Source organism: Arachis hypogaea, chromosome 13 (assembly GCF_003086295.3).
Source record: "Arachis hypogaea cultivar Tifrunner chromosome 13, arahy.Tifrunner.gnm2.J5K5, whole genome shotgun sequence".
In the NCBI taxonomy this organism is placed as follows: domain Eukaryota; kingdom Viridiplantae; phylum Streptophyta; class Magnoliopsida; order Fabales; family Fabaceae; genus Arachis; species Arachis hypogaea.
The window spans coordinates 857,052-875,885 of NC_092048.1; the positions used below are offsets into that span (position 1 = coordinate 857,052).

The 18,834-nt window shown below is 37.3% G+C and overlaps 1 protein-coding gene across 1 annotated transcript; it reads right to left on the reverse strand.

The window, feature by feature from the left end:
* Positions 1-14,001: 14,001 nt before the first annotated feature.
* LOC112736244 (UDP-glucuronate 4-epimerase 6) lies at positions 14,002-16,209 on the reverse strand. The gene has a single exon (XM_025785617.2). It carries the CDS (start codon positions 15,910-15,912, stop codon positions 14,584-14,586), a length of 1,329 nt encoding a protein of 442 aa, XP_025641402.1. The 5' UTR covers positions 15,913-16,209; the 3' UTR covers positions 14,002-14,583.
* Between the last annotated feature and the right edge of the window lie 2,625 nt (positions 16,210-18,834).

Sequence of the window (18,834 nt, forward strand, 5' to 3'; positions counted from 1 at the left end):
GGCCAGTAACTTTTAGGATTTATAGCCATCAAATAGTCATCAATGAGGCTTTTAATGGTGTAAGATTAGTGTGAGATTTCATCAAATGACTCACTCTTCTTTGATGGTTACATGCTGGTCAGAATTTGATAAAGTTGCTGGCCCTCTAGACTTTTTCTTAAAAAAAATAAATATTAAGTTAATTAACTTGTGATAATCAAAATAATATGTATACAATACATAATTCTTATTTTTTACCTCTTTAAGTCATATTTTAGATAAGTAAAAGATTTTTATTTTATATGAATTATAAGTTGAACATATTATTATTTAAGCTAACTTGTGTAGTGTTAAAAATATGTACAGAATATAAATATAAATTCAACTTAAATCGTACTTAAATACCTGTAAATTCAAATTTTAAACAAGGCACAATAATCAAATACTAAAATTGATATTATTAGTGATATAAACAAAATTTCAATCATTTATCTAATTTGTATTTAACCCTGACACCCTTAGTTATTTTTAGTTGACTTCTCTAGGGTGTGCGCCTGTGTTGTTGTTGTCTGCCAAGAAAATGTATGAAATTTTACCCATTTAATACCGTAATTAAAAAACTGCATATACTGCTGCTGGTCTATCTTGGGATGATTATTGTAGATATGAATGTGTGCCTGTGTGGTGGTCCATCATAGTAAGACAGATATTTCGTTTTGCATGTGTTCTGTTTGTTTTATTTTATTTTATTTTTTTCATGTGTGGTTTATGATGAATTATGAGGGTCAAAGGAAAACTAAATACAATGCATGTTGGATCCTATGAATTTAACTACTTTCTTGGATCCCTTTGTTGGGTGAAAAACAACGGAGCATGCCTCGTGCTTTTTGACCGCTACTTTCCCTTCTATGTTTTCATAACTTTCTCATAACAAAAGTAATAATAATTGTCATCAATATAATGTGTTTGTAATACAAGACTTCTAGTTCAATCCAATTACACTAATGTACTCTATATTTAACTTTCGATATTATGTTTTCAATAATTTATTTGAAATTATTTACTCTCTTTTTTGTTCTTTGTTTTGTTTTTGAAAATGATTATTTACTTTTTTTTTTTGGTATACAAATGATTATTTACTTTAACGCAATCCGATTTCCACCAATTTTGGGTTTAGTAGTAACTTTTGTTTCATGTCGTACCAGAAATGATTGGATCGATTAGCCCAATCCTGGGTTGCTGGTTCAGTCTTCTTTGGGTCTTTTTAACATCTCATCTACTATAGATTTTTGGTCGTAAATCGATCCTACTTGGATTTATAAAATGCAGGGACCAGGGAGCAAGATTGTAGGCCTCGAAAAAGAACTTGGGGATCCTGGTCCCATAAAAAAAAAAAAACTCGTTTGTTTTGAGATATTGGGACAGAAACTGAAAGACTGAGATTCAATATCATGTTTGTTGATTCAGAGACTGATATTAAAATTTTTGTTTTTGTCTCTAAAATTTCAGTATTTCAATACCTTCAAAAAGTGAGGACACAGATGACTGAAATTTTTAGAGATAGAGACTGAAACTTTAATAACATTTTATATCTAAAATATGCTCATTTCAATTAATTAATTTTAATTTTACCTTTTGTACAAATTAAATTAGAATTTCATTTTTATTTTAGTTTCTGTCTTCCACTTTGCACCAAACAAAATACTGAGATTTATTTTTATCTTTTAGAAAGTGCCATCTGTCATGTTGTGTATTCTACATTTCAACTATTCTTGGATGTTTAGTTCGTTACCTAAATATTAAAAATTAATTACTAAATTAGTTATTTATATAAAATATATATTAAATAAATTAAAAAAGTTAATATTTACAATATAAATATATTATAACTGATTTTTATGGTTTATTATTTGTCAGTTTGGTTTTAGAGAAGGTTATATTATTTGGAAGACTATAATTTTTAAAATTTTTGTTACCTTTTAAAAAAAATGTTCATTTTTAAGTTTTTCAAATTAGAGTTTTTATTGGATTTTAATTAAATTTATTATTTTTTCCTGATAAATTATTATACTATCATTTTTTGTTCACATTATATATTTTTTAAAAAGATATTGTAAAAATATATAATAAATTCTCCAAAACTCTCTTTATATTTATTTTAAATTCATAAATAAGAGAGTATAAAATTTTTTTCAAGGTTCTCCAATCCCTTCACTCCCCCTCCTCTTCTCTCCTCTTAAAACATTTTCTTCTCTTTTGCTGACAAGTGCCAACTTTTAACACAACCTTAGCTTAGGCTCTAAGCCTCTAAGTCTCTAACTGATATAGTTACATAAATTCGTGAAAAGACACCAATGTCTAACGTGGGGACATATAATATGCTTGCTCAAAATGATATTTAGGGCAAAAAACCATATTAAGCCACATGCAGAAAAGTTTAACCAAAATACGCCAAACAGAAATTTGTTTCAGCAATAAGTCAAGAGGCATTTTTATATAAATCGAACCAACAAGGTTCGAACTGTATTAGCTAGTAATTCGAACCAAGTTGGTTCGAACTAGTATTGGAAAATTTTGAATAATTCGAACCGGATAGGTTCGAACCAAGAAAGCATGTAATTCGAACCTGGTTGGTTCGAATTATGGGGAGAGAGCTTGGTTGTAGTAATTCGAACCAGGCTGGTTCGAATTACATGCTTTCTTGGTTCGAACCAACCTGGTTCGAACCATAGAGAGGTTGATTGTAGTAATTCGAACCAGCTTGGTTCGAATTACGTGTATCATGGTTCGAACCAGGTTAGTTCGAATTAGTACGAATCAGAGCTCTATATAAACGCTGTAAACGTGAATTGCTCTCATTAGAGGACGTAAGATGGCTAGTGAGGAGGAGAGTTTTGCTGTTTTGGTACACCATAAAGGATCCATCAAGAGGAAAACTCGGTCCGGAGTGAAGTTCACAGATAAGAATCCTCTCTATATTGTGGTGAATCGAACGACAAGCTATGATGACTTGGTTAGAGCTGTGCTGATGAAACTTGGCCTGGAAGGTGCGAAGCGGATTAAGAAGTTTTTCTATCGCATTCCAGTCACGATCCTGCACGATACGGTGAAGTATGATTGTCTGACGATTGGTAGTGATGAGGACCTCCAAGTCATGTTTCTTTGTCGGAGACAGTTTCCGGAGGTCCGCACACCAGAGTTGCTGGCAAAGCTGGTTGATGTGGTATCCAGCTCAGGGGGTTCGAACCGGAATACCGCCAATGTAGCCACGGCAGCTGGCTCCAGTTCGATGGCTGCTGTGGCTTCTTCCTCCGTCCCAGTTTACGAGCCAGCGGCCCAACTTGTCGCCTCTCCGTCATTTGCTGTTGATTTGAATGACGGCGTCCGCGACGAGGTAGGATCCTTTGATGTTCTGGCAAACGCTTTACAGGGCGTTCCACCGGTTGGCGTCGGAGACGGAGAATTGGGTGATCCTGATGAGGACGACGTTGAGCCCGAAACGATTGAGGACGATAGCGGGGACGAGGTTCAAGCGGCTGAGCCTGCATTGGCTGGCGGTGGTTCTAGCTCTGGCACACAGCAGTATCCACCATATTTTTCTTCTCTGGATCTGGACGCCATGACGCATGAGGTTGCGCTAGGTCACCCTGTTGGATTCGGAGCTAGAGATGCGGAAGGAAATGCTGGTCTCACAGAGTTCCAGGTTGGTCAGCAATTCCAGGATAAAGATGAGGCCCTGTTAAGTGTGAAGACTTACAGCATCCGGCGAGGGGTACAGTACAAGGTGGTGGAGTCCGATCACCGCCGGTATGTGGGCAAGTGTTCCGAGTTCGGGAATGGGTGCACATGGTTGATTCGGCTCAGTCTCCGGAAGCGGAAGGGCATTTGGGAGGTCAAACGGTACAATGGCCCTCACACTTGCCTGGCCACATCCATATCAAGTGATCACAGAAGTTTGGACCATTCTGTGATTTCGGCGTTCATTATGCCAATGGTCAGGGCTGATGCATCGGTTAGCATCAAGGTGCTCCTCAACGCCACGACAGCGCATTTTGGTTTTAGGCCGACTTACAGGAGGGTTTGGATGGCGAAGCAGAAGGCCGTTGGCATCATCTACGGTGACTGGGATGAGTCATACAGCGAGATACCTAGGTGGGTGTTGGGTGTCCAGCTGACGATGCCTGGTACTGTTGCGGTCCTCAGGACGAGCCCGGTTCTAGTTGGAGGACAAGTTGACGAGTCTCAAGCTTATTTCCACAGACTTTTCTGGACTTTCCCTCCGTGCATCGAGGCATTCCGGCATTGCAAGCCGCTAGTCAGCATTGACGGCACACATCTATATGGTAAGTATGGGGGAACGTTGCTCATTGCGATTGCACAGGACGGGAACTCCAACATTCTACCTGTCGCATTCGCACTAGTAGAGGGTGAGAATGCGGAGTCGTGGACATTCTTTCTCTCGCATCTACGGCAGCACGTGACCCCGCAGCCCGGTCTGCTGGTTATATCGGATAGGCACAACGGTATCAAGTCTGCGCTTGAGGCCCCGGACGGAGGTTGGTTACCACCATCTGCGTACCGTGCATTCTGCATACGACACGTAGCGGCTAATTTCGCCCTTACCTTCAAGGGCAAAGACGCTAGGAGGCTTCTCGTGAATGCAGCGTACGCGAAGACTGAGGTTGAGTTTGATTACTGGTTTGATATACTGCGGTCTGAAGACCAGGCGATGTGTGAGTGGGCGAACCGTATTGATTACTCCTTGTGGACGCAGCATCGCGATGAGGGGAGGAGATTCGGTCACATGACGACGAATATCTCCGAGTGTGTGAACTCAATCCTGAAGGGTGTAAGAAATCTTCCTGTAGCATCCCTGGTGAAGGCAACATATGGTAGGCTGGCCGAACTATTTGTTCGTAAGGGGCGAGAGGCTGAGGCCCAGATGGGCACCGGACAGCAGTTCAGTCAGCATTTGGTGAAGTGTATTGAGGCCAACTTGAAGACGGCCAGGTGCTTCACGGTGACGTTGTATGACCGTGATAACTCCGAGTTCACCGTAGCGGAGACCACTCCGACTGGTACTTTCTCATTGGGTACTTACCGAGTATCGCTTGCCTCCCGGACATGTGACTGTGGGTACTTTCAGGCGCTTCATTTCCCGTGTCAGCACGCACTTGCATGCTGTGCCTACGCGCGTGTGAGCTGGAGCTCCTATGTTCATAGCGTCTATCAGATTAGCTCGGTGTTCAATGTCTATCGGATGGGATTCACACCTCCAATCCCGGAGGGCTTCTGGCCACCCTACGATGGGCCCACGATGATTCCGGACCCAAACAGAAGGCGTGCGAGAGAGGGGAGGCCTAGATCCACAAGGATACGGACGAATATGGATGAGGCAGATCCAAACAGGCCAAAACGGTGTGGCCTTTGTCGCCAACCCGGACACACTAGACGTAGATGCCCACAGGTAGTAGGATCGTCTCAGACAGGGCGAAATTAGTTTCCATGATGTTATTGTTAGTGTTGTTTACATTTAAGTTGTCTTGTTAGATGCATTGCTTGACCACGAATGTACCTTGTTGAGATTAATGCATTGAACTTTGGTATTTGTGAGTAGTAATGAATATGTTGTCTTTCATTAGAAGTTATGCTACAAGACTCGTTCATCCTCATTTTAATAACTAAACGAAATCATTATATATTATCATGTTTCATTTAATACAAATAGTTAGGAACAACATACATAAACAGAGCACTACATAACAAGAAAACTACACCTAACTATCATACATGACTGAAATAGAGGAAACAACATACATGAAATGTGACTCATCTAAACAGATGCGAACCAGTACCACAGCGACGTGCTACCCGTGCCCTCTGACCTCGACGGATAAGCGGCTCCTCATCCTCTATCTCATCCTCCTCCTCCTGCGGAGCAGGCTGTACTGGTGGCGCAACACGCAACGGTGCTGCAGACGATCCTGCGATAGACTCTGATGCAGCGGTGAAGGCGGATGTAGGGGTACCTCCAAGACGAAACTGCTGACCAGCGGATGAGGATGGAGGCTCGTTCAGATCAACATCTAAGGGGGCCTGGATCCCTGAGGTCTGGCCAGCTCTGCGGGGGGTCACCTCAGCCTGCATGATGGCGGTGATCTCATCTAGGAAGCGTGGACTCCCGAAGTCCCCAACAAACGAGTCTGACCCAACAAAGTCTGCCCACTGTGATCCTGATATGCGCCAAGGTGTACCACCCTGCTCAGCCTGATCATCCGCTGGCACACCAACGAAGTAATCTCCAAGCGGGCCCGGTCCAGGTCCAGCATCACCAGTATCAGCCCCGTCACCGAGCCCTGTGCCATACCACTCACCTCCATGACCGCCATCGTGTGTACTAGTACCTCCATCGTGTGTGCATTCTCCAACGTGGCCCGGCTGGTCGTCATCGTCGTCCCCATGGTCAGCACCACTCCTCGCCGTATGATCCGGCCACCTGAACTGACGCTGACTCCTCCGTGTCCCTACACCCATCCTCCTCTCAACCCTGCGCCTGTCAGGCACGTCATCCGGAGGATCCATGTCAGGCACTCGCCCCGGACCCCGCTGTGAGGCCTCAACTGGTATAGGAACTGATCTCGGATCCCCCAGCTCAATGTCCGGGGCCAAGAACCTCTTCCCAAACTGAGTCCACCACTGAAGGAACTGATGAGATGGTCCAGGGTCGGCAACAATCTCGAACCTCAATACACTGTCATGACGAGCGTCCCAGTATGCATGCCACTTCGGCATGGAAGAGGGGAACCATCGATCGCCGCCTCTCCCGTCCTTAGACATCAGATAGTCGATGTTCAAGGCGGGACGCGGAGGGGCCTGTACCCCTCCAAACTGAGGAAGAACACGATCTATCTGATGCCACTCTATGACAGCAAAGTAGATCAGCGCGGTCACACTGTGCACACCGCCATGTGCCGAGGCTCCAAAACCTCCGGGTGCAACACCTGAAGTACGTCGGGGCTACTGTACGGCATCCATATAAACTGCAGAACAAACCCACCCTTATCAGGGCAACTGTACGACCCAACTGTAAAATATTAATAACTAAAATGCATCAGTTATTAATTAGCAGACTAACCTCCCTGGACTGTAACCGGTCTATCCTAAGCCTCCACGACCGCACTCTCGGACCCTTCTCGCTACCGGAAGGGTTGTAACCTGCCCATCTGCACCATACACATGAGTTACATATACTAATATCTGTGTTAACATTATGCAATAGAGTATTAACATACACGCAATTCTCTAAGTCATATTGAAAAAGAATAGGCCCAGTATAGTACCTAGACGCCAACGGCCAGCTGAACGTCTCATATCCTGCAGGCCGAAACTGAGGAAACCGCCAAAAGATCCAAGACTGCAGTAGCTGGAGCGGGCCCGCTAACTTCACAACATGTCTGTTTGCCACCCTGCACATGCACCGGTACAACCAGGCCAGTGCTGCCGAACCCCAGCTGTACGTACCCAGCTCCTCCAGCCTCGCTACATAGGGAAGCCATCTAATGTGAATCCGGTTGCCAGACTTGTCCGCAAACAACTGCGTGCCTAGCAACATCATGATGTACGCACGGACATATCGACGAACAGTGTCATCATCTGCATCCTCAGGGCACTCACCAAAGGTCTCCTGAAACCAGCTGCAGTTCACTGCGTACTTCTGAACCTGACTGGGAGGAGGTATAACTCCTAGCAACTCCTGGAACCAGACCCAGGGTGGACGGCCTCCATCGATGTATATATGGAACTCTGACAGGCACCCGCTCACGTAACGGCCATCGACTGGCAAACCCAGCTGGTATGCCACGTCCTGGAGTGTGATCGTGCACTCTCCGAACGGCATATGAAAAGTGTGCGTCTCGGGACGCCATCTCTCCACGAATGCACTGACGAGCGCCTCGTCTAGCCGGAACCACCGGTCGTTCAGCCTTGCAAGATGGTATAGCCCTGCCATCTGCAAGTATGGAACGTATCTGTCATCAAGACGCATGCCCTGCTGCCGCCTCATGCTCCTAATGCATCGCTCGGGCTGCGCATGAAAAGAACCGCATACTGAGATATATAACTACACAGGTTTTACAGTAAACCGGTTCACATAAACCGGTTCACAGTAAACCGGTCTACGTAAACGGGTTTACATAAAACGGTTTCCATAAACAGGTTTACATTAACCATTTTTCTAAATTAAACAGCATAACATTACATGAAGGATAACTAACTGGAAAAGAAACCCCTAAACCACACAACTAAACCGCTAGCATATACCACAATTACCGAGACCCATTAACAAGAAACAAATTCAATAAACCGGCTTACTTAAACCACCTAGCATTAAACAACTACCATAAACCACATAAAAAAACCGCTTGCAAAAACCGCTAACATAAACCACCAGCATAAACCACTACCAAAAACCACTGACTTAAACCACTAACAAAAACCACTACCCTAAACCACCACCCTAAACCACTAACATAAACCACTAACTTATACCGCTAGCTTAAACCACTATCATAAACCACCTACAAGATCCCCTCACCTAAACCGCCTACATAAACCACTAACATAAAGTACCATCTAACTAAGATACAAAACCACTAACGCACAAGTAACGCTAGGATCAAAAAAAATTTCCGTACTAACCTCGTCGTTGATGACCCCGGCTATATGAGCGACTCCGTCCAACCGATATAACCGTGCCGGATCGTCCTCCATCAGCAGACTCGTCCGTTCAGGTCTTTCTCGGAGAGAATCTGGGTCGTTTTCTCTGGGATTTTGTGGGGTAGGGGGGAGGGATAATGGTTCGAATGAGGGTGATTCGAACTCCTTTTATAGTCGAATCACACATAATTCGAACCAGCCTGGTTCGAATTATGAAGGAGTGTATTAGGAGTAATTCGAACCGACCTGGTTCGAATTACATTGACTCGAATACAAAGCATAATTCGAACCACCCTGGTTCGAATTATGTGTTATTGAAGTTCGAACCATAGTGGTTCGAATTATGTATGGGAGAAGTTCGAACCATCTTGGTTCGAATTATTCAAAAATGTAGAAGACTAAATCGAACCATCTTGGTTCGAATTATGAAGGAGTGCAATTCGAACCAGCTTGGTTCGAATTGTATTAAAATACACTTTGGCTCATTGCTGAAACGAAATTGGATTTGGCGCATTTTGGTTACAAGTTTCTTGCTCTGGCTCAATATGGTTTTTTGCCCTGATATTTATACTATATTTGTTTCAAGTGATTGTTATATATAGTACTTAAATAGTCATATCGAACTTGTTAACAAAATTTAAAATTAATATTTAATTTAAAAAATATAAAAATAAATAATTTTTTAAATTTAAATTTGTTATAAAAAATAAATTAAATAAAAATTAGAGACCATAAAATTAATTTCTTTTATATTGTATATACATTTTATGGTATATATATTTATTTTTTTATCTTTTATCACTTTTATCTATTATTTTAAAGAGTTTAATTTTGATACACTGACATTATAAAATATTTGATATAATTTTATAATCACGACTGTATTTTTGGATAATCATTCGTAATTAATGTAAAAAAATTATTTTTACTAATGTGGTATTATATAATTAGATGTACGTATAAAATAAATTTATATTAACATTGCATCAAAATTAAATTTTATTTTTAATATTAAAAATTAAAAAAGTAGACAAACAATAGAGGTTATGACTCATATGTGCCATGTAGTAATCAAACAGAGAATCAAAGAAAGAAGGAAACAAAGGCTTACCAACTAGAGTTTGCAGTTTTAATAATATTGCAGCATCCTTAACGTGGTTGCTCCCTGTTAGTTCCGGTGTCTCACAGTCCTTGTCCTCTCCCAGTTACTAACATCAACATCCAACACTCATGCCCGTTGCTAACCGTGCACACTTTACTTTGTTGGAACCTTCTGTACCGTTCATTCTATTCATGTTTGTTTGTATATGCCTTATATTACTAGTGAAAGAAAAAAAGATCACCTACACTTCCTCTTCAACAAGCTTCTTATATTATTAGAGGGAGACTCCGATAAAACGTGTTTAAATAAAGATTTTTGATTTTCTCTATTAAATAAATTATTATGTATTAAATTTTTGATATGTATTAGTATAGACTAAAAATATTATTCTTATTAAAAAGTTTTATTATATTTTTTAAATTGTTAATTTGGCTGTGATACCAAATTTTTAATTTGTTTAAAATTTAAAATTTTATAAATTTTATAATATTACTTTTTTGTTATTATTTAATTATTATTTTGATATTTTTTTTTTACGAATTTAATAATTTTTTACGAGTAAAATTTTTATTTTTATTTTTTTATTTTTTAAAATCTATATTTTTAGTCTAATAATTTTTATTTATTTTTGAATTTTTGAATAAAATTTATTATAAATTTAATATTTTAAAAAAATTGTTTCGTATTAATTTAAAAAATTCAGTGTCGTTTGAATTAATTTTAGTTAGAATTATTAATATAATTATTTCTTCTTTTAAATTTTTAATTTTATTTATAATTTATATTTTTATTATTAATCTATATTTTTTAGAGTATATTTTTTAACTATAATTAAATAAACAACTTTAAAAAAATATTTTTGCTATCTTTATATATGAGTAGTGTTCATATTATTAACCGTTGATCCCATCTATATCGCACCTCTATACATGCATATATAACTTAATAGTTAGAGTATTTTCAGTTTAATTAATTTTAGATATGAAAGTTCAGATATATTTATTTTTATGTAAATTTAATAAATAAAAATTATTAAATAATTTAATAAATTTGACTAAATTATTATTTAATATTTTTTATTAATTATTGACTTTATATAAAATTAATTGTACCTAAATTTCTATTTGTTCTTGCACAATAATCTAAGCTAATGTATAACTCTTTCTTCCACTTATATGGAATTCTCTGTTTTAAAAGAATAGATGTCGAGCTATACTTCAGTTGTCGAATAACATTGGAATAAGTTGGGACATGTAAAGAGACTCCAATGTTTAAGTAAAAAAAAAGTATACGATGAGGTATATGTTATTCAAAGTGAATAGTGTACCTTTCACATAGTTAGAGTTTTGTATTTATAGAAATGTTGTATTATAGGTGTTACTCAACAGGCCTAGTGCTAGTATTGCAGAACTATTAAAAATGTCAGCCTGATTTTGTTATAACTGCTTTTGAATATATTCAAATGATTCTATTGTAATATTGAGATTCTCTCTAATAAGGGTGTTTTGAATATATTCAAATGATTCTATTGTAATATTGAGATTCTCTCTAATAAGGGTGTGCATGGGCCGGGTGAAACCAGGTTTGATGTGACCCAGACCCGACCCGAAATATATATCGGGTCTATTTGTTAGACCCGAACCCGACCCTAGACCCGATGAAACCTATACACTTTCGGGCCACGATTATATCGGGTAAAAACCGGGTGAAAACCGGGCCGTTAACATTATATTACCTTGATACCTTCTTGTAAGTTAGCATGTAAAAATATCCAAATTTCCAAGACTCCAATCATTATTTGACATAGTAAAATTCACTTAGAAAAATATAATAAGAACCAACTCTTCTCTAAAATTAAAGCATAACCATAATCAATACTAATATTACCTAATAACACCAAATATTTAAATCAATACAAATAACATAAGATTATGCATTAGTCTAAAGTCTTATGCATTTTAAACATAAAATATTAACTTATAGTCTTATATATAATGACTAATAACACAAAATATTAAGGTTTACAACACTTAAATTTCACATAATAATAGTCATCATCCATCACTAATAACACAAAATATTAATTATGTATAATGACCGGGCCGATTTCGGGTGACCCGAGCTATGGCCCGGACCTGACCCGAAATAATGACCGGGTCTATTTTTGAGACCCATACCCGACCCTAGACCCGATGAAATCACACCAAATTAGCCCCTAAAGTGTTCGGGACCGGGCCGGGTCTTCGGGCCGGGTCGGGCCATGCACACCCCTACTCTCTAACAGAAGATAAGTCACCTGTATTATCTTAATTGAATTATGATTAAGAGATAAATTTGGGTTGAATTATAGCTAACGGATCAAGAGATAAATTTGAGTCGAGATATAGATTTCATTGGCCGAGTTATAGGTAATGGATCAAGACTTATTCTCTCAGGTAATAGTTATCGAATAATATAGAATGGACTAGACTGTCACAATCGAATTTAAAGTATAACAATCAAATTATAGATATAACAATTGAATTATATATTGATAATTTATGAATCATAAAAATCTCAACGTCTCAAAGTAGTAGCATCCAAATTATAACTTATAGCCACCAAATTATAACGACTTAGATCACTACCTATTTCAGATTTAGTAACTCATTTTATGTTATTTGCTATGGCATATGGGTTAACACCCTCATTAATTTGATAAAAATCCAATGAAATTGAAACAAAAAATCAGATCATAATACTTAATAAGAGTGAGTGAGTCCAAAAGCATTGGATCCAAGGGACTGAATGATAGAACAAATATCTTATCTCTATCTATATCTTCTGACATCTGAACGTGTTGGTCGTTCTGAGTATTGACAAGTTCAAAGAAAGACCATGTTACATTGTCACAACTTCATCTATAGATCATAAGTTATATTTTTTATTTTTAAAATTTGTCAAAAATTATAAAATATTTTTAAATTTTATTTTATTTTAATTTTATTTTAAAAATTTGTTATTTATATTAGATATATTTTTGATAGATAAATTTAAAAAAAATTAAAATTAATCTAATAATAATACATGAGAATTATTTTTAATTTACTTATATTGATGGATTTTTACAAAATTATTATTAAATTTATTTTAAATTTTTAAAAAATTAATTATTAAAAATATATTTAATATAAATAAAATTTTTTAAGATAAAATAAAAATAAAATAAAATTTAAATATATTTTTAAAATTTTTAACAAATTTTAAAAACAATAAATATATTTTGTTCGTATCTTATTTTTTTTAGTGGTTCCTCGCAGTCCCTACACGTGAGTATATGTCAAGAATAGAACCAGGCTAAAATAGAATACCTCAATTTAAGATGATGAATTGATGATGATAGTGGTCTCCTTATGGTCGATTAATTAAGAATGAATATAAACATCATGGTCCATAAATGCTTAAGGTTATAGCTATATACGAAAAATATGATGAACTGACATATATATGTTCTGTTCATAATGAGAAACACGCCTTCGATGTTTTAAAGTAGAAAAGCTTTGTATCTTGATCATCGTTGATATGAAAGTGTGCGGGGGTAAACTGAACGCCTTTTATAAGCTAAGTTTTATTAATTATTGGGTACATTATATTTTTTATTTTTAAAATTTGTTAAAAATTTTAAAAATATATTTAAATTTTATTTTATTTTAAAATTTTTAATTTATATCAAATATATATATATATTTTGACGGGCTAATTTTTTAAAAATTTTAGGACTAATTCACTGAATTCAACAATAATTTTATAAAAATAATCATCAACACAAACAAACTAAAAATAATTATCATATATTATTACTAGATTAGTCTTAAATTTTTTAGATTTAATTGCTAAAAATATATTTAATACAAATAAAAAAAATTTAGAATAAAATTAAAAATAAAATAAAACTTAAATTTTTTTTAATTTTTAATAAATTAAAAAAAATATCCTTCATCCTTAATTAATCTATCGTCTAAGGAGGCAACTATATATGAAGTAGATAAATTGAATAATGGTGTACGTATAGCAGTTATTAATCATGAGTGATTCAGTTAGTTCTGTTAATTCCTTGACTACTTTTCCTTCCAATTGGTGCTTGTACAAATACTCTGTTACTGACACATGGAAAATTGAGCCAAATGACATTCTAATGCAACCAGGCCAGAAGCAGATCCTGTAAATTTCATCACAATTTGTTTTTTTTTTCTTTTTTTTTTTTTTTGACTCATCACAATTTATTGTATGTATACATAGCAATCAGATTAAAAAACATGGAAATTATTACACGATCCATAACATAGGAAGGGTACCCCACCTCTTCATTATTCCAGCTCACAGACAGAAACATATACACTTGGCTTTTCCTTGGCTCATCGTCCTTCGTCCTTTCTTGCGTTTGCTTTCTGTTTTATCTCACATTAACTTTGTCTCCTCCTTCTACACTCCACATTTATATATATGTATCAATCAATCCTCTCTCATCATCTCATCTCCTCCATGATTCACGCTTCAAACTATGGACTGGACCACACAACACATAACTCTCACCACCAGCACCACCTTTCTCTCCCCCAACAAAAAATCACAATAATTCCATATAAAAACAAATAAAAATAATAATTAAAAAAAAAGTTCAATCAACCAGTCCTGTTTCGATAGAAATGTTTGTATGATTTATCTGTTTACAAACATTTATATACTCATGGCATACTTCTATAAAAATCAAGTATAATCACATTATAGAAAAAATAAATTTTCAGTGACTAATTATTTCCCTTTTTTGCCCCTAATTGAACACCATAATAGCCAACGTACCACTTAACGAACTTTCTGAGACCGGCGGCAAGGTCAGTGGTGGGCTTATATCCAAAATCTTGATTAGCTAAGCTCACATTAGCGTGCGTGAACGGAACGTCGCCGTTTCGTGGCATCTTAATCACGTGCTTCTTTGCCTTCACGTTCAGCAACCCTTCTAATATAGCAACCAACTTCCCCACCGGCACCGGCGACGTGTTCCCAAGGTTGTAAACCCTAAGTTGCGCCGGTCCCCGCTTCTTCCCACCGCTCCCGGTACTCTTCTCTGCAGTGTCCAGCGCTCCCAGGCACCCCTTCACCACGTCATCTATGTACGTGAAGTCACGCGCCACCTCCTTGTCCTCCTGCGTCTGATAGACATCAATGGTCTTCCCCTGAAGTATGTCCTTCGTGAAGAAGAAGTAAGCCATGTCAGGTCTCCCCCAAGGTCCATACACCGTGAAGAACCTTAATCCGGTGAGGGAGAGTCCATAGATGTGGTTGTACGTGTGCGCGATCTCCTCGCCGGCTTTCTTCGTGGCGGCGTAGAGGCTCGCAGGCTGGTCCGTACGGTGGAGCTCCGAGAAAGGGTTCTCGGTGTTGAGTCCGTAGACGGAGCTGGAAGAGGCCCAAACAATGGCAGGTTGGGGGTTCACTTCCTTGGAAACTTCTAGAAGGTTTACGAATCCCGCGATGTTGGATGCCACGTAGGATTGCGGGTTCTGCATGGCGTAACGAACTCCGGCTTGCGCAGCTAGGTGAAGCACGTGCGTGAACGGAACGACGTCGAAGAGCTTGATGAGTAACGGCTTGTCGTTTAAGTCACCTTCCACGATGAAGATCTCGTGCTTCGAGAGTAGGGCCTGCCTGGCTCGCTTCAACGACGGGTCATAGTAGTCGTTGAAGTTGTCCAGGCCCAAGACACCGTCGCCGCGTTTCTTAAGAGCCAACGAGCAGTGCGCTCCAATGAAACCCGCGGCGCCGGTGACTAGGACCGTCATTCCGCCAGGGCGGCGCGTTGTGGCAGAGCGGTGGACCTGCTTCTCCCATGCCGCGCCGCCCCCGCCAAAGAGGGCAGAGGAGAGGAAGTTAGTGTGGGAGTGAAAGTGAGGGGATTCGGATGAGATGGGAGGGTTGTGGAGGGTGAAGAAGATGAGTAGGATAAGTGCAGCTATAAGCGTAGATCGGAAGAGAATCTTGGAAGATGCTTTGAGGAGCTTGGAGCTGTTGACCCTTCGGATGTAGCTCTGATAACGTAGAAGCTTTATGGATTTGCTTGTATCTGGTGGAGATGCCATGATTCTAAATTTGATTTATGTTATGTGTGTTTAAAACGGGGCCTCTTAAATCTAATCTTAGTGAGATTGAGTCCTGAAGGTGAAAAAGGTGAATATATATATATAATGGGAGCGAGGAGAGGACAGAGGAGTGAGCGGTGGGTTGGTATTATTGGTTGAGAGGAGGTTTCTTTTTCTTCTTTTAACTCTTGTGATTGTCACAGATGGTAAATTGTATGTCCACTTGAATTGAGGCATATTGCAATGTCATATGTCCTTATCGAATTGAAGCATTAACTACCAGCAATTATTATTTGTTCCAATTCACAAACCACGTAACTAACTACCATTTCATATAGAAGGTATTATTATTGTGGGTAACAAACGATGACAAATATATAGCAGACTACCAGCAAAGTTGAGTGATATTTGAAAGTAAAAGATTCAGGATAAAATTGTAGAATTCAGGTGCTTGACAACGATGTTTTCAGCATAATTCGTGGTGTAATTTGCTTGTTTTGACAACATTGCAGACAAAGCGTATTATGGCTTGGTTTATTGATTTCTCTTTATGAAAACTGCATCATGATTCATGCATGGTAATGGTGCGTCAGCAGAGTCGCCATATGAAATACATCAAATACATATGCCAATTTAGAGAAATATTATGGTATATATATAATTTCTATAGTCAATTCTCAGTCATTTATATCTCACATAAGCAGTCAATTATAGGTCAACTTTCAAGGCAATCGGACGTAAACAAATAATTTCTTTTAAAAATCGTGGGAGGTCCGTGAGACCATGATTGGCAACTTAAACCCTTTTGTGTTCCAACTAATAAAGAGTCATGTGTACACTAAAATTAGCCACTAATATAAAATATATGTTGAAATATAAATACATATTGAAAATAAATTAAACGACACATATATTTATACACAAATATATTGGTGGCTAATTTTAGTAGTTGATTTTAGTGTACAAATAGCATTTCTCATGAATAAAATAAGAAAGAAGTTCTCGAAGCAAAAAATGGAAAGGAACAGTATAAAAACACAATAAAAATACCAAACAATATGAACAATTGATATGTTGGATGTTCAATTTAATTGGTCTGCAAATGATTATGTTAATTATTCTTAATTGAATGATTATTTTTTTTATTCGATTTATTCATGCACAATTAATAATAGCTGGATATTCAATTTACTAGATGTACAAATAATTATCTTAATATTAAAGTTTAAGAGATAATTTGAGATGAAGTATTTTTTTATTTTATTGTGTTAATTCTAGAGTTAATTGTTCATATTGTTTAAAAAAGTTATTATTTATCTAACAAAACTATAAAAAAATGTTCAGCAGAATTTAAAAAAAAATTATAAATGGTAATTACCAAAACTTTGATTGAACTAGGCTAATTTTATAACCCTTGATGGTAACACATGCAACATATTTCCATGTGGTGATAGTTTTGGTACTATTACTAATTTATACGTCTTGATATATTAAAGATGGATAAATAAATTTTTTTTATATAGATTTTATTTATTTTTATTTTTATTTAATTGTTAAAAATATTAAATAATCTCAAAATCAGTCTTTTTTTTTTGTCAAGTGGATTGGACAGCCCCAATCCTAGGCATTATACCCATATTTCACACACACACACAACACACTCACACACACTACCATGAGTATTATGAGTTCTTAAACCAACAACTAGCCTCAGCTGGGATTTGAATTCGGGGGCAGCGTTGTATGAGGCGGACAGGTATGCCAACTGTGTTGGGCCTTAGCTGCAAAACCAGTCTTTGTCTCCCTATCCTTGCTCGTCACACCCTTTCATATTGCTTTCCTAGCCCTATTTTCGCTGCGTGCTCCCCTACCTCGCGCTGTCCCGCCTTCATCCCCCTGCCCCTGTCTTGCGCCGTCACCTCGTTTGTGGATGTTGTCGTGTGGGTGTTGTATCGCACAATGCTCCTTGTTGCGGCTTGTGGGTGTTGCCGTGTTGGAAGTTCCTAGTGTCATCGTCGCTACTGCTCTCTTCTTTATTTTGCCGTGGTAGCACCGGTTTAGGTAAGCCGCAAACCTCCTCTTCCCCCCTTGACAATCCTCTCCTACCTCTATTCAATACTTCAGTTTAATGCTCAAAATTTAAGTTGCTATATTCTTTTATTCTGTTCTGGATATGATTATAAATTTATAGTTCTACTGGATTGACTTTTATATATAATTAAAACATGATTCATTCTCATGTTACTTACTATATATCTCGTTAATGGTTGAAGCAAAATGAAGCACTATAGAGGAAGAGTGGACCACATCATCTTATCATAATGATCAATTCACAAACTGTTGTTGAACAAATCAACTTTAATTTTTGAAGTTACAAACCAGCTAAAATTTTATATATTTATATATAAAAAATAGATAAGAGTATATTAATATAATAAATTACGGAGAGGCTTGTATATTAGAATAATGCTTAACTGAACTCAGTTAAACTTGTGAAGTCTTTTAGTTAAACTTTTCTTTATTCTATTTTGTTCTTAACCCCTCAAATGAACTATTTAATTTTTGTTGTTCAATTTTGTTTTGAATTTGTTGTTGTTCAATTGATATCCGTAGGCACATGTACCTACTGAAATCTATATGGTTTAGTTGTAAATTGATAAATCTTCATCTGGTTTGTAACTTCAAAAATTAAAGTTGATTTGCTCAATAGCAGTTTGTAAATTGATTATTACGGTAAGATAATGTGGTCAACTCTTTTTCGATAGTGCTTCATTTCGCTTCAACCATTAACGAGGTATATAATAAGTAACATGAGAATGAATCATATTTTAATTATATATAAATCAATCCAGTTGAATTATAAATTCATAATCGTATCCAAAACAAAATAGAGGAATATAGCATATTGAAGTTTGAATATCG